Source organism: Rhizoctonia solani, chromosome 11 (assembly GCF_016906535.1).
Source record: "Rhizoctonia solani chromosome 11, complete sequence".
NCBI classification, from domain to species: domain Eukaryota; kingdom Fungi; phylum Basidiomycota; class Agaricomycetes; order Cantharellales; family Ceratobasidiaceae; genus Rhizoctonia; species Rhizoctonia solani.
In genome coordinates this window covers 1,645,919-1,661,517 of record NC_057380.1, presented here as the reverse complement: position 1 = coordinate 1,661,517, position 15,599 = coordinate 1,645,919, and the positions used below count along the sequence as shown (strand labels likewise).

Sequence of the window (15,599 nt, the reverse complement as noted above, 5' to 3'; positions counted from 1 at the left end):
CCAAACCGCATACATCCATCTCAGACCCTGGCATTATACAGTTTCCACTTTAGTTGAGATCTTGTAACCTGGTCTCTGAGGGATCAGATAGTCCTTGCTGATAGATTCATAGACTACCTGTGTAATATTGTAGCCAGATAGCTCAGTTTTCGTTTTATGACCTTCCTTTTCCAGGGTCAAATGTTATGGGTTCGACTCATTTACTATATAATTCACGATTAGCCGGCAATCCCAATCATGATCATGAGGCATCATCCCGCAAGAGACCTCATTGTTTTTCGAGTTACTGGAAATGTTTCACTGTTCTATTGTAATTAAAATGTGATACTAAACGGTAATTAATCTAACTTTAAGGGTCATATCTATCATGGTTACGACAGCCCAGGCCCCACTACGATCGGCTTCACTTTCTGCAGCTTGTTGATCGTGTCATCACTCAGTTGCAGGTGAGCCTAGAATTGTGCGGCGATGAACACGCCATTGTTAAGGCGTCATACTAGAGCAACGTACCTTAACCATCTCCGGCGGTGTGAGAGCCAGCCATTGATTGAGCGAAATGTCCTCATACTTGTCGGAGTTGAAGATCTCAAGGAACTTGAGCGTCGTATTCCCAATGTTCTCGACGTAATGCCCGAATGATGGAGGGACATATCCTATGTATTAAGCAGCTCAGAGCCCGTAAGAATGATCAACTTGGAATGACATACCGATCTCCTGCCTGATAGTTAAAGGTCCGTGCGTTGCTCTGTGCAGCAAAAACTGTTATACGTGCTTCGCCCTCACTATATAGGATATTCAGCACAGTAACAGAGAGAGCTTCAGCATCGAGAACTTACATGAAATAAGACCATTCGGGCTGGGTTGGATGCCACTAACAATGTTCTACGTTAGACACGGCACTCGAGAACGCCCACGAAACTCACGTGAAGCTCGCGCATTCCCCCGACCTCTACAGTTACCTATATCACAAAGCATGATTAGAGATACGTCAATCGGGTATTCCTTTATGTGGTTACCTCCGCCATTGCAATAGTCTTGCTGACTTCGAACGTACGCGAGTCGACAACTTTGACAGTTCCACCCGGAACCTGATAGAATCGATCAGATCCCGATTTTCATCAGCATCATGCGTTGAATTTACCTTGATGGAGTTAGCCTTGCTTGCAGCAAACGTGTAAGGCAGTGTTGATACGCCTTGCGGACTCTTTACTCCTTGCTCCTCGGCGCTGCCTGTTGGAACAGCGCTTGGTAGCATCCAAAGCTGACGGTCTGGAATGTGATCGAAGGCAGATGCGTTGACCTGGAAGTTCTTGCTCAAGACTTCCTTAGGAACATGGGCCATCCAATCTGTAACCGAGAAGGTAGAGTCTTCGCTGAACTCTCCGTCATCGAACACCTATCAAGTCAGAGTCAACGGCGTGTATGGACCAGATATAGATCTACATACAAGGAGGAACTCGCAACCATCAGCAGTGTCATTCAGCCCTTGGAGTACATGAGGAATGCCTGGCGGGAAGTACCAGAGGTCTCCAGGATACTGATTATAGATTTCAGATCAGTGAAGAGTACAAAGATATAGCTTCGAATGACGTACGACGTCAGCAATATAGTTTTGTCCCTCAGCATTGACCACAACAATACGGCAACTTCCCTATTATGTTCAAATTCACTGACATGATCCGAAAGTCAACAAGGTATGTCTACTTACTGCTAGAACGTAGGCCCACTTGATGGAGAAATCAATATCATCCACCATCGCTGACGACAGCATGGTCTACATACCTCTGCAGTGATATGCCAATGTAACTCACTTTCCAATGGTCAGACTATTTGTTTTGGCATTCTACAACTGCTGCATACCGTATTCCTCCAGCTTTCAGGCGCATGTTTACGCCAGCCATCGTTGTTGCGATCGGCATCGAGTGGACTGAATAGTATCGTTAGAATACGTATCAATATCACACCGCCTAATCATGACTTACCATTCTGCTGGCGCGCCCAACCACCGTCTTGAACACGGTTGTGAGACAAGCTGAATGGCCACTTAACATTTGAACTGAGTGTATAATGTGTTTATTAATCAGCGATGCAATCAAACTCAAAACTTACACCGAGCCGCTGTCTGTTGTGGGTGGTGCAAGCAGGTCGGGATTCTGACGGTCAATTTCGACGTTCTGAGGGCCAAGAATGTTGGCGCCTTTTGACCCACGTATAGGCTCTGGGACCTCGTCTCGAAATTTGCTAAGGAACGATTCGTTCAGCTCGTTAGACGCGTATGGGACCGTTGGACTCGGATATGACGGGTCCGTTGTCGGCGATGGGTGGGCGGGCGCTGACGGAAGCCTCGTACTGGACGTGTTCGATTCTACCGCTGGAGCTGGAGCTCCAAGAACGGATGTGGATAGAACTAATGCTAAAGCAAGGTAAATGCGCATGCTGAGATGTATGACAGCTAAGAATATGTGCAGAAAAGAATTTTGAGGTCGAAAGGCGGCACGAGAGTAGTTATATAGGTGAAAGTTGGGAATTTGCCTCGACTCGATGAGTATGATTATCTTGAAGTAAATAGATCTCTCCTTGCTTCATGGCGAAGCGTGACGTGGGCCAATGCTAGTCGAATCAGGCAGTAAAAACTGCGTTGTGCCAAGCCAAGCACGAAATCCGCAAATGTATAGAACCAAGCCGGGGGGGAACACTGCATTCTATTCATTTTTGCATAGCTCGCGGCATTCAGATTTCCTTTACTGGTGAGGTTCGATACGGAATGAATGAAGGGGGTTTAAAAATAGGGACGTAATCGTAGCTGATGAATTCTGATTTGATGAAGCGGCGTGTCGATGAATGCTGACTATTAGCAATGATTACGGCCTGTAACTATATTTACTTCACTCTCGTCAGAAAACGTGCAAACTACCGTTCTCTCTTACGGTATCTTGGGCTGGCCACGGACTGTTTATTTCATTATGAATCATTCATTGCGAATAGCGTGCGGATGTGCCAAAAATGGGCGTAATACAGATGGGTGGTCCCAGCGCCGTTAGTTTGAAAATTAATGCAATTGGCAGTTAGGAGACGCACAAGCCCAGACTTGGGCGCAGGGCATCTCATGTCTCTAGTCACGTGATTGTCGACCAAGCACCACCGCGTCCCCATACTTCTTCTTCTCCCACCCGCCTCCCCGGCCATTCGCCATCGCATCCCACCTCGCAATCTATCGCGCTCTCTCTTGGAGTCTTTCACTGCTCCCGTTCCTGCCCTGCTCGAATAATGTCAGGCTTGACCACCCATCCGCGAGTTCTGCTCGCGTCTCGGTACCCCAGCTCTCATCCGCGGACTCCGTGCCGGATCTCCCACAACCGCTGGTATCTGATGATAATCACGCATATACATATGCATACAGATTCTCTTTATATTACAATATCACCTCTATGAATACACGAAGTCACCGAAGCCTAAATCCTAGATTAAAACTTGACCAAGATCTCCATAATTAGCGAAATCATGGCGCCCCCGTATAACTCGATCACAAAGGAAAGTCGAGAAATTGTCTTGTACCATCGTTCTGGTACCATAAGTCGATGGTGAGTCGATGGTGAATGGTAATGTTGTAGAACTGACTAAGTTACACCGGGCATGGTCTCCCGTCTTCGGGCTGAATAGAACACGCTCATCCCCAAAGTTCGGATTTCCTTGGCACCAAAAACCGCACTCTATATGCGAGGTGCCGGCAAAACCCGACCAGTATTTTCATGGATCCACGCCCACACCTCGTCCCTATATGCCGCTCAGCTGCAGGTTCAGTGTTTATGGGTGTATATGTCTGGGAAGAACGGACGTGACGCGGATTCTTTGCACTCTTGAGTTCCCCGTGGAATAAGATAGCAACTACATGTGACGATTGTGGTACCATGAATAATAGTAGAATCTCACCCTAGTACTACCCCCGGAATCTTAGGCCGGCTTAATTGAGACTTGATATCGAGGGATGAAGCGTAGCCATGTTTCATGAATCTTATATTTATTGGTATGTTTGTGCCTAGAACTGGCAGTAACGGTCAATGAGTTTATGTAAGTGCCAAATTACGACCATCCTGTTCACAGATCTGTGGGCGCTCGTAAAGATAGATCAGAATCTATCAGTCTACTACTGGTTCCAGATATGGGTACAATACTTAGCGGTATTCCACTAAATTATCAATTTGCTCCCTATGACAGATTAACAAATCGACTGCCGTCTCGGGAAAGTAGTCGGTAATACGAACAGACGGAATGCTTCAACGTGAGTGAGGTTCCTGCGTCATATGCACTTAAGCTGGGAGTCATGGAAGAACATCGCGAAGACTACAGGATTGATGCCATGGTTGATTGACAGCCATTCCGTTGTTCTTTTCTTCCTTTCTCGCTGACAAGATCCGCCAAGGGCAGTAGGATAGCCCCAAGGAGTTAAATGTTTAGCTAGTTACGGAAGACGTTATAAAGAAGCCCCTCTCCGTAGTTTTCAATTAATAGCAATCAAAATTATGGATGTGCCCGGCTAGAGGGTTTATAAGGGAAGGCTACGATAACGAAGAACCGGTGGTCATCTTAGGCTTCCAGTGCCAGGTAGAGTTCATCGGCTGACTCACCCGTGGATAATGGTAAACGCAATCATTTGAAATATACTTAGGACACTCACCTTGTTCCACCGCAGCGAGCGCACAACAACCTTTAGCTTCACAACTCAGTATTACACCCGCCATACGGTCGATTGAATCTCATAATTAATCTCACGTCCTCTTTTTCTGTTGATCCAACTTCAATGTCGCAAAATGGCTCATGCGTTCAGAGGTCGAGGAGTGGTTGCATAACATGCCGGAGAAAGTAGGATTGATTCGATGTATTCGACCAAGACCATCATTACTGACCTTCTCCAGGCGCAAAAAATGTGACGAACAACGACCGTCTTGCTCAAGATGCACCCGCACTAATTCTGGGTGCATATGGCCCAGGCAGTCCGGATTGAATACGAGCCCTCATAGCAATGATTCTGCACCTCACGATACCAACCCTGACAACATATTTCTGGCTTTTCCCCTTCTTATGGGTCTAGTGAAAATACAAGCGATTTCTCTCAGGCTACTATTGATGAACCTTCTGCTCGGGAAAACGTTGGATTACTCAATGGGTTTCTTGCTGGTGGATACTCTGGTTCGAACCTTTTGGGATCTAATTCTGAGTCTCCCCTGAGACTTGCTTCGGACACTGATATGACTGTGAACCTCGTCAAACCGGTTCTGCCTTCATGGAATATTTCACCTCAATCTCAAATCACACTCTCGCATCCGTCCAACGATGATAGTGGACAAACATCTTCACGTGGCGCCATTTACGACAGAATTCTAGCGACGCAAATGTGGGAATATGCGCAAGACTTTGGTCCTAGAATTGCATGGCCAAATAGAACTACGGATGACAGTGATGATTTTGACCCGGAGGGTGTAATGCCCCTGGTAAGGCGTTCAGTTGCCACGTTGAGGGTATTTGAGGAACCAAGCTTCCAGGAATTGCTTAACTTTTGTGAGTTATTTTTGGCGATTCAGATTAACATCGGACTTTATAGACGCGTCGTACGGCATACATAGATTCGATCTATTTAGCACGTTATATCAGCGATTATGCATCGGTTTGCGAAATACTGTTTACTCGAATACGTCGAAGGTTCTGCTCCTCCGATTCACTGAAACATGGGATGGTTGGCACAGCGCTACTCTTTCGAGCAAATTATGAGTGTCTGCATCGACAGAATCCCTACGTAACCGTTCAAAAGAACATTATCAACTTGGGGTACGAGCATTGCGTCTCGAATTGGAGAGCACCTATCTTTCCCCATGGGTGAAAATAGCTGGTCTGGTGGAGCTAATGAATTACGAAGTATGTAATAGCTAAAGGCGCAAAGAATACCACTGATGGCGTGTAGTACAATGCAGGCTACCTATCCGCTTATTATCACCACCTTGATCAAGCTGCTGCTCTTGTTAGGGCTGTCATGGGGAATGAAGCAATAGACTTTACCAATCTAAGTGGGGAGCAGACATTTGATATCCGCTGTATTGCTTGGTACGATATCTTGAGCAGCATGGCTCTTGCGAGGCCCACGTTGCTCGATTACAAAACAGATACACAGGAACTATCTAGACTCTCACGATGGGACAAAGGGGTCGACTCTGATCATGGGATTGAGTGGATTGTGGGATGCCCTGACCCACTGATTGTCCTTGTCGCTCGTGTATCAGCTCTAAGGCATGCCCATATCTCACCAGAAGAAAAACTCGCTCTTGGGACCGAAATTGAGCAATTGGCGCGAAACACCCAGTTTCGTCCGTTGAGGAGCACAAACCCTAGGTTTAGAATTGCAAGACTGGCTATGCAAGAGGTCTGCCGTCATGCAGCTATCTTGTATGTTTATCATGTGAGTGGCGGTTACCAAACGGAGTAGACTGAAAATCTTATTTATATATATCGTAGGCGATATTCAAGTCGGATTCGAGTCATCCAACCGTCCGGGATTCGGTTAAGACTATTATAAATTGGCATCTATCCTTAAGCCAGGATTCAACCCTGATTGCTTCATCCCCGTCCCATATTTTATTGTGAGCCAAGATAATGTGTGGTCTGCAACTGACAATAATGAGTATTTAATAGGCGGGAACTTTTGCAGAGTCTAAACATGATAGGGTCATACTGAGAAACCGCATACTCAGCTGCGGGAATGAGCGATATCTACGTTACCTGGCAGCTAGGCTAGATGACTTGTGGAAGGAGACCGACGCAACCGGGCGATTAGCTCACTGGTCAGGGACGCAGCCACCCACTTTCATCTTTTGACACCACTCGTCTCGTTATATTATACAACTATTTAATACAGAGCTATTTGATTTTGGCTAATCCAATTTAGCATTATGGATTCACAGTGACCAAGGTCGAGCCTCTCAAGGCCCTGAGCTTTCAGCACAGCCACATTGGTACTGAGTAGCTCCATCTCCAATTAGACACTCCGGATGCAAATTCTATCTACAAACCAAACACCTTCGGTAAGTTTCTAACAAGAAACAAGCAAAATGAAAAGAAAAGAACTGAGGGCCCTAAAAATATAGTCACCTTGCTGCCACTTTCTCTAGTCTCCCAGGAAGATGAGCTACGTCGCGAAGGACAAAGATTACGACGCCACTGGCGCTCCTGTCTCTACTAAGCTCCACAAGATTCGCATTACCTTGACCAGCAGCAATGTTACGAACCTCGAGAAGTGTCAGTAATACTAAAAAGCTCATTTGCGTATATATTGATTTGCTCCTCGCAGTCTCTCGTGACCTCGTCAACCGTGCTAAGGACAAGGACCTCCGCGTCAAGGGCCCAGTCCGCCTTCCTACTAAGGTTTTGAGGATCACTACCCGCAAAACTGTAAGTCAATAATTGGCGCAAGCGGCACTTCTCTCTGATGGCGGCTCGTTTCTATTTTAGCCTTGCGGTGAGGGTTCCAAGACATGGGACCGTTACGAGCTCAAGATCCACAAGCGCCTTATCGACCTTCACTCCTCATCCGAGATTGTTAAGCAGATCGTGAGTAGCCGATAAACGTTTGTAGCCCCTCGACACTAAATTTATCCGTTCTAGACCTCCATTTCGCTTGAACCCGGTGTCGAGGTCGAGGTTACTATTGCCAGCAATTAAATGCTCATCTGTACTATGGTTATGTCAATGTTATGGATGCTTGTCTCATCATCTGAGGGATAATCCAGAAGCTTTACATGTGCTCTACAAGGTACTGAACTTCATGGTTTGTGAAATTCGTGAACGTAGAACTCCAAAGCTGATGGCAGAAGTCATGTTCGATGCTCTACATGTATTGAGGAAGTAAACGCAACGTGTGACTCAAACGCCCCAGTCGCGATGCGAACGTTACATGTTTGTCAAGTTAGAAGGCATGCTATGGAGTCACTGATGCCATCTTGCCGTAGAATAAACATATGCATTCATCTCACTACGTTCTCCAGAGCGCTCAGAGTCATAATCTTTCATTTTACGGCGTAAATGGCGTCGGTGTTCCGTAAATAACATAATGGCGCCCCACTTCTCTCAATTGGCGTGTTTTGTTATTGTTGTTTTTTGCAGTGGTGGCGGATTTGTTATCTCGCCTAGGAAGTCTCGGACAGTGAATTCCGGCTCAGGGCTGTGATATTTGTATCACTAATTAAGCAGCAAGATCTATTATTGGCAGATGCCAAGGCGTAGCGCGCTGACTAATCAAGCGCAGCGAGGGCTTGCTCTTCTCCACCAATAGGTGAGGTTGGAACCGCCCCATATGATTAGAGCTCATTAAACCACAGCATGTCTTTTTTTAATATTTTGCCTGATAGAGAACGTCGGGAGTGCAAAGTCCACAGAGAGCCCAGGCACACCTTGTTGGGATCCTTGATAAGGGCGCTCAGGCTCCAGAACGAGGTGCGCAGGTGATGAATCACGAGTCTCTTCGGGCTCTTCTCTCCAATGCCGTACCCTACGAACCAGCAAGATAGACCGATCGATGAGCTAAAAATAATTCATGAAGCAGCTATACTGGTAGAACTCGATACACAGTGTGATTTCTCGCGGTTCTCTTGGCAAGCCACATGTCAATTGTCTCTTGTCAGCACTAGTTCCGGTAGATATACTTGTGGTACCGAAGATATCGATGCTTAGACAAGCTATGTCCCCGGGCGCTACAGATAACGTTCTCTCGGTTCAATGCATATTCTACCGATCCAACCCTTGTTACATACCCTCTCTTGGCCTCTGTCGGTCTATGCTTTCCATTTATCAAGACCGATTCGGCACAGCGTTGAGATATACATCGCATCAAACGTCACTTTAACGTACGGTAGTCATTCCGTAAGTCCAATCGACGATAGGCACCTGGGTAATTGATATAATATTTTTCATCTCAAACATTCCATTTTTAGATACAAGTGGTGAACCTCACCTCCAATCTCGAAGTCAGCTTTTAGCGAGTCCGGAATTGGGGATCCTTGATCGTTTTCACCATGGGCTTCTGCGGCGCCATGCTCCCTAATGCCACCGCCGATGGTAAGCCGGAATGGGAAGGCTGGGCTCTTCATCGACTGTATTTCTCCGTCTTCCTCTACCGGTGTAGCCGCATGAATTTGCGGATTTTGCACCTGGCCAACCATCTTGCTTGTTCTCTCATTTACCCTGTGCCATGCAGCCTTCGGCCATTGGCAACACGGATACCGGCTGAACTCGTCACCGAGGCTTATTCGATCGAATTGCTAGTGTACCACCCCTGCCATTCTATCCTATAAAGGATGGCCTTGGCGAGCTCGAAATACTCAGAGGTCTCCTCTACTCGGCGTACTTGGCACAATCAAACCTTCAATCGAGATGTTTACTCCTTTCATTGTTGCTCTTGCTCTTTCAGCAGGTGTTCTCGGTGCGCCAGCTCCTGCTGCCGACGCGAAGACTTCCTCGACCACCAAACATGCATCTACTTCGACCACCTCCTCCGTGTCGACCGCCGTCCCATCTTCAACAGTTGATTCTTCTCTGCCCGTTCCCACTCTCCCTTATGCGTCGGACGACTTGAACGAGTCGTATCTTGACAAGTTCCAGAATGAGCTCCCCGAACCAATCCGGGGTACCAAAGGCGCGAAGCTCCTCGGTCCCCAGAATGTTGCGCTCGACCGTCAAAATCCTGACTTTCTGGCTAGCCCAGGCACGGACAACGGCGCAGTGTAAGTTCAAGCCTAGTTTATTATTATTATTATTATTTTCCCCAAGCTAACTGCCCGATATAGCTCCAACGTCAAGTGGCCATTCAGCTTGTCCCACAACCGTGTTCAGGATGGTGGTTGGGCGCGTCAGCAGAACGGTATGTTATAGAGAGTTGAAATCACGCCCTGCATATGTCTGACTAGTGCCAATTAGTCCACGCAATGCCGATCGCAACGACGATGGCTGGTGTGAACATGCGTCTGAAAGCTGGAGGAATTCGGTAAGCATCATGCACAAAAGCCGAATCAGGTGTTCTGACAGTCGAATAGTGAATTGCATTGGCATATCACCGCCGAGGTTTGTGAAAACATTGACTCTGCAAGCATTACTAACTGCTGTAAATCTACAAGTGGGCATATGTTTTAGCGGTAAGTAGACCAACCAGCAATTCTATTATGTGACATCAAATCTTAACATTTGGGGAACTACAGGGAAGTTGCCGCGTCTCCGTTACCAATGCCGATGGCCAGAACTATGATGTCGATGTCGTATGTATTTGATTTGAATGGCACCGGGACGGCTCTTTTTGATTTTTTTTCCCCCTTCAGTATCCTGGTGATCTTTGGTACTTCCCAGCTGGCATTCCTCACGTGCTTCAAGGCCTCAACGACGTTGCTGATGGCTGCGAGTTCCTTTTGGTACAATCCTCACCATACTATCTTTATACAAGTCTAATTGATCACGCCCAGGTTTTCGATGATGGAGAGTTCAGCGAAGACTCCACTTTCTCGGTCACCGACTGGATGGCTCATGTCCCCAAGGAGGTCCTAAGCAAGAACTTCAAGGTCAACGCCTCTGCCTTCGATCATATCCCCGACCGTCAACTTTGGATGCTTCCTAGCGCTGTGCCAACAGGCAGTGCTGCAGACAAGGCCGTAAAGAGTCCACAAGGCGTATCTACATTGCCCTACACATTCGCTGCAAGCAAGGCCAACTCGACCAAGGTATCCATCACAATATATCTTCCTTAAATGGAGATTAAACCTTGGTATTATCAAATAGGTTCAAGGTGGAACTGTCAAGGTTGTCGATTCTCGTACTTTCGAAATCAGCAAGACTATTGCAATGGCAGAAGTCAGCGTTGAAGTGGGAGGAATTCGGGAACTCCACGTGAGTATCGAAACAAAGCTACTCTATTATATTACTCTATCATAACCAATCCTTTTCCCAGTGGCACCCAACTCAACCCGAATGGAGTTATTTCATGTGAGTCTTGTTAGATAACGCTCGCTAACGGATACTAACTACCTTTTATAGCGAAGGAAACGCGCGTATTACAGTATTTGCAGCTCAGGCCAATGCTCGCACCTTCAACTACCAGGCTGGTGATATTGGTAAGCTTCAATAATTTGATGACAAAAATATTCTCTTATTAATGCACTATCAAGGTTATGTTCCTCCCTCTTTCGGTCACTACGTTGAGAACATTGGCAACACCACTCTCAAGTTCCTCGAGATCTTCAACGCCGACAAATATGAGGATATCTCGCTGAACCAGTGGCTCGCGCTCACCCCTCCTGACTTGGTCAAGGTGCGATCGTTTTCATTATTCACTCATTCCGTGAAACTGACAACGACGTCCCGTAGGCTCACTTGCAACTCAGCGATGACACCATTAGCAAGCTACAGAAGGTCAAGCCTATTGTTGTCGGGTCTGGTCTGCTTTAGTTTGTCTGTATAGTGTTTTACGCGATTTGGAAATGTAGCTTCTATGTGATCATTTGCTTTTTGGTATTCAATCAAACAGTTTCAATTCTACATCAATATTGGTGAATTTTATGTGGCCATTAAGGTACCGCATATATAGCGCTGGCTACAGTACTTGTCAAGCTTGGCTACAGCAGAACAACGCCTTAATGGGGGTAACAATAATCAAGCATATAAATGAGTGATTCCAAAAAATCAAAGCCAAAAAAATGGGACTTAACCTCCGGGGCTAGATAGCCACTCTCATGGGCAGAAGTAAAATTATGTGTGTATAATCAAAGAAATAGAACACCATATATAGCGTCGTCCGAAACCAGCGCGGGTGGAAAATCTGGCACGGAGCGCGCAAATGAGAATTGGGGCACCGAGACTATGACTCGCGGGTTGGGTGGCCATCCGCGACGACAGGAATGGAGGGTGATGGGAGGCCCAAGGAAAAGATTGTATAACTGAGTCTGGGCGACCATGACATCCTAGGGATGGTGGGCAGGACGAAAGGAAATATATGTGCGCAATTAGAGCGAGCGACACAGTATAGGCAAGACGGGTGCGACGTACGTATACGGACGGGCGGCATTGTGCACCTTGCGGCCAAGTCTCACTGTGTCAACTAAAGTTATGGAAAGTCGCTACGAAATGACCTTGTAATATTAGTCAAAAGTCTACTAGAATTCTGTATGTATCTTTAGGGTTTCTGTAGCTTCCTCAAACAATCGGTCGGAATCGTACTAAAGACGGTCTATGCGATTGTTCGGGTTAAAATTTTCCGGATGTTTACACCGTTTTTAGCACGTTTTGTCAACAACTCTGTCTCTTACGGGAATCTGGTATACTCGCATCGTACGGTGGTCCGGGCTTGTAGTTCTTTATAGGCTCCGAAACATGCCCACAATTTTGAGTGATTAGGCTTAGTTTGGCAATATAATTTTTTGGTGCTATCGGTATATAAGTTTAAATCGTATATAGAATATATCTCATATGAGGCAAGGCGAGCATCTCGATCGAATTTTTGTAACTCCCTGAAGAGTCCAAAGTCGAATTGTGCCATCAAGTGGTGGATTTTGATATCCGAAAAATGCGTACTTCCGGACTTCAGTCTATCACGTGATCGGATTGAGGATTTTGGATAACTACAAGCTCTGGCTGAACGCCATCGAGTATAGCAACACAAGTTACGACCCCAATGTATCCAACCAAGCCATGTGAGGCTCATGCTCTCATTTTTACGGAATATTTCCATGGCCATTCTGTATGCATAAATCGAAATCCTCGGCTACCTATGGCTATAGACGCTTGGTCATGACTACACCATCCACCATATGAAACGAGAGTAATAACCTGCTAAATAGTTACAAAGACAGGATTCGCAACGAAGCGATGTTACGCATATTATATATTATTAAGTACTCACGTGGATCTGGAGTCTAATAGCTTACTAAGGATTCCCCTTTCAGATTTGACTTTGGCTTGGTCGATCAGATATGACCGGCTTTTGTTCTCGCATGAAGCGCCAGCATTGTTTTTACCAGAATCCTTTGGATTTAGACTTCTGCACGGTACGTCTGGTGGCATCTACGTATATTATGCACTTGCCGCAGACTCACAGCAGCTTCACATCCCCCCGTATTCACCTGCGACCATTCATCTTTCATGCCTACATTCAGAAACGAAGCCTCACTTTGTGCTTTTTCTGGCTTCCAAGCTCTCGATGACCGTACACAATCCACGATACTCCGAATGTTAAGAGATGATCGCCTGAATAATTATGGTGGCCTCAAGCGCCCTCCCAATGCGTGGTTGCTTTTCCGTTCGGAGATGCTGGCAGCTAATCCTGAAATGAAATCCATCTCCCAAGCCGAGGTTACAGTGAAATGTAAATCTCACTGGAGTTTGCTTAGCTCTGAGGAACGCAAAAAGCTTCAAGACCGAGCACATCAAGCGACTGTTGAATTGCTCCAATATTTTCCAGACTACGCTTACCAGCCGATGTCCATGGAAAACAAAGCGAAGTGGAAGCAGCTCGGTATTTATTACAGAAAAGAGTTTTGGGTGTCCTCGGCTGCCCGGATCGCGGAGAAGATTGTGAGTCCGGGTAAACCCTGGAACGGGTTTTTGACTTTGGAGAAGTGGCTGGATGAGCATTATCCAGGCGCATCAGATTACTTGTAAGCTATCTCGAGAAAAAAGTACCGAATAGCTGATCTCTTTCAAGGTCTCTAGCCACCGTTGTCACTGGAGCAGAGCATACATCCGAGTCCGGGTCTCCGGCTCGTCTCGTTTCCCCATTGCGAGTCCTACGGTACCTCACCTTCAGCTATTTCCTTAGCATATGTACGACTAATATCTACCTTCTAAGTAGTAAACATGATGGCAGATCTATCCGCGCCCCGATCGCGACAAATAAAGCAAGTTCTTTTAGGCTTCATCCATATAATAAGCATAGCAGGTAAGCCAAAAATATGTATTTACTTGTGCCTATTGGGTTGTACCTTACATGAGTTTACAGGGCGCCTGTTCCTCCCACAAAGGGGGATACACTAGAGCAGGCACAAATCGGGAGTGCTAGCAGGGCTCTACCACCTGACCAGCTGAAAGATGTTCTAGTTCCTATTGACTCTCAATCATCTGGTTCTCAGCGCAAGAGGCAAGTTCTGTTTGCGCACCAGCCAGTCTCTCCTAACGTTCGTTTTTGTGATGTAACAGGCTTGTTTTGTCCATGTTTCAATTAAAGGGGAAGATGGTATGGGTGTCAGAGATTATAGATGATCATGTTCCAGAAGATACCCTCAGGAAATTCTTGGATTCAACGTAAGTGCTACGATCAGAGAGGACGGGCCTATTACTTACTGTAACATCTCACATCTTAAGTGGCCCCAACGAAGTCTCGACCGATCACCTCATATTGCGAGATTATACGGACCCTTGGGTGCCCGAAGCGATGGACGAGAATGGCAAACTGTTTTACCCACATATAAGTTCGATTCCCGAATATCACGAGTATATACGGGCGTACCACTCTTCTCAAGAGCGTGGCCTGGACTTCGTATGGCCACCTCCACCTCGATCTTCTTCAGCCACAGCCCTGCCTATTGGGCAGCCAGACTCATCTGTGGCATCCGTGATAAGGGAGACTGCGCCTCAGCATTCGGGTTCTCGGGACTCAAGTATACCACGGGGAAGCCCTACTCTTGACTGAAACACCAAAGCATTACTTTTATTCTCTGCGCTAACTTTGTTTCGGAGGCAGATTCTGAGTTTATCGCGGCTTGAGAAGGGAAGGTCCTTTCTTGTCAACACTATTGAAGGATCCGATTAAGAGGGGTCTCGAGTTTAATTTTGAATGGCTGATCAATATTAATGTTTGTTTTGGTTTCTAACTTCTTGGATAATACTTAATCTACCATCTCTATACCCAATTTATCTGTTTGTGTGGTTGTCTGAGCGGCTATATGCACACGCGCATGTTAGCTTAATAGAAACGAGCTCAACCTATAGCTATGGCCATTGGAATTTCCCCGTTTTGATAAGAAGGGTCCAGAATACCAGCAAAATAAAGGTTTTGAACATAAGTAAGTATAAGGTGGTGCCAAGTGGCCCGCAGAGTTGCACAACCAATACTGTGGCAGGCTAGGGCGGTCCCTACGGATATAGCGTGACACGACGTCGCAAGAAATATCTTTGCTCGCGACTACTTCACTGGCTACCACACTCGGCATGGTCTATACCTTTCGTCCCACCCCCCTGGTCACAAAAGGAGTATAGTAGCTACCCGACCCACAAGTCTTACTCGTGTCTCGGGGGCTTGCTCTCGAGCTTGGGCTTCCAACGCTTGCTGTGTGCGATGCATCCATGGATCAGTTGGATATACTCCAAGCTTTCACGCCAGGCAATATGCACACGGCTGTCCGTCCGAGTTTCTTGTGACCTCAGCAGAGATACACAATTCGAGACGACAATATCCGAAGAATACGTGTAGCAAAATTCACTGGCAGTCGATAGAAGAGCGTATCCTACTACTGTATCAATTTCCTGATGAAAAGGGCACAAGGACAGTATATTCAGCCCAGTCGATCGCACGGTTAGCAGTC

The 15,599-nt window shown here is 46.5% G+C and overlaps 3 protein-coding genes across 3 annotated transcripts; 2 read left to right on the top strand and 1 right to left on the bottom strand.

Moving 5' to 3' along the window:
- Window positions 1–371: 371 nt before the first annotated feature.
- Window positions 372–2,435, bottom strand: RhiXN_10541 (oxalate decarboxylase; the record flags this gene model as incomplete). The annotated part of the gene is made up of 15 exons (XM_043330357.1): window positions 372–452; window positions 511–653; window positions 708–714; window positions 761–782; window positions 837–871; window positions 924–959; window positions 1,017–1,088; window positions 1,142–1,396; window positions 1,448–1,537; window positions 1,595–1,651; window positions 1,709–1,726; window positions 1,783–1,810; window positions 1,861–1,927; window positions 1,983–2,056; window positions 2,110–2,435. The coding sequence occupies 15 exons, from the start codon at window positions 2,433–2,435 to the stop codon at window positions 372–374; spliced, it is 1,311 nt and encodes a 436-aa protein (XP_043184454.1).
- Window positions 2,436–3,501: 1,066 nt separating this feature from the next.
- RhiXN_10540 (ribosomal protein S10p/S20e) lies at window positions 3,502–7,707 on the top strand (the record flags this gene model as incomplete). The annotated part of the gene is made up of 11 exons (XM_043330356.1): window positions 3,502–3,581; window positions 5,090–5,556; window positions 5,600–5,731; window positions 5,783–5,910; window positions 5,957–6,448; window positions 6,505–6,629; window positions 7,029–7,070; window positions 7,166–7,284; window positions 7,337–7,437; window positions 7,498–7,596; window positions 7,651–7,707. 11 exons carry the CDS (start codon window positions 3,502–3,504, stop codon window positions 7,705–7,707), a joined length of 1,842 nt encoding a protein of 613 aa, XP_043184453.1.
- A 1,377-nt stretch (window positions 7,708–9,084) lies between these two features.
- Window positions 9,085–14,707, top strand: RhiXN_10539 (oxalate decarboxylase; the record flags this gene model as incomplete). The annotated part of the gene is made up of 21 exons (XM_043330355.1): window positions 9,085–9,099; window positions 9,307–9,764; window positions 9,828–9,901; window positions 9,958–10,024; window positions 10,074–10,101; window positions 10,155–10,172; window positions 10,236–10,292; window positions 10,353–10,442; window positions 10,494–10,748; window positions 10,807–10,914; window positions 10,976–11,010; window positions 11,062–11,138; window positions 11,193–11,335; window positions 11,392–11,461; window positions 12,966–13,067; window positions 13,118–13,676; window positions 13,724–13,810; window positions 13,871–13,957; window positions 14,018–14,192; window positions 14,243–14,319; window positions 14,380–14,707. 21 exons carry the CDS (start codon window positions 9,085–9,087, stop codon window positions 14,705–14,707), a joined length of 2,910 nt encoding a protein of 969 aa, XP_043184452.1.
- Between the last annotated feature and the right edge of the window lie 892 nt (window positions 14,708–15,599).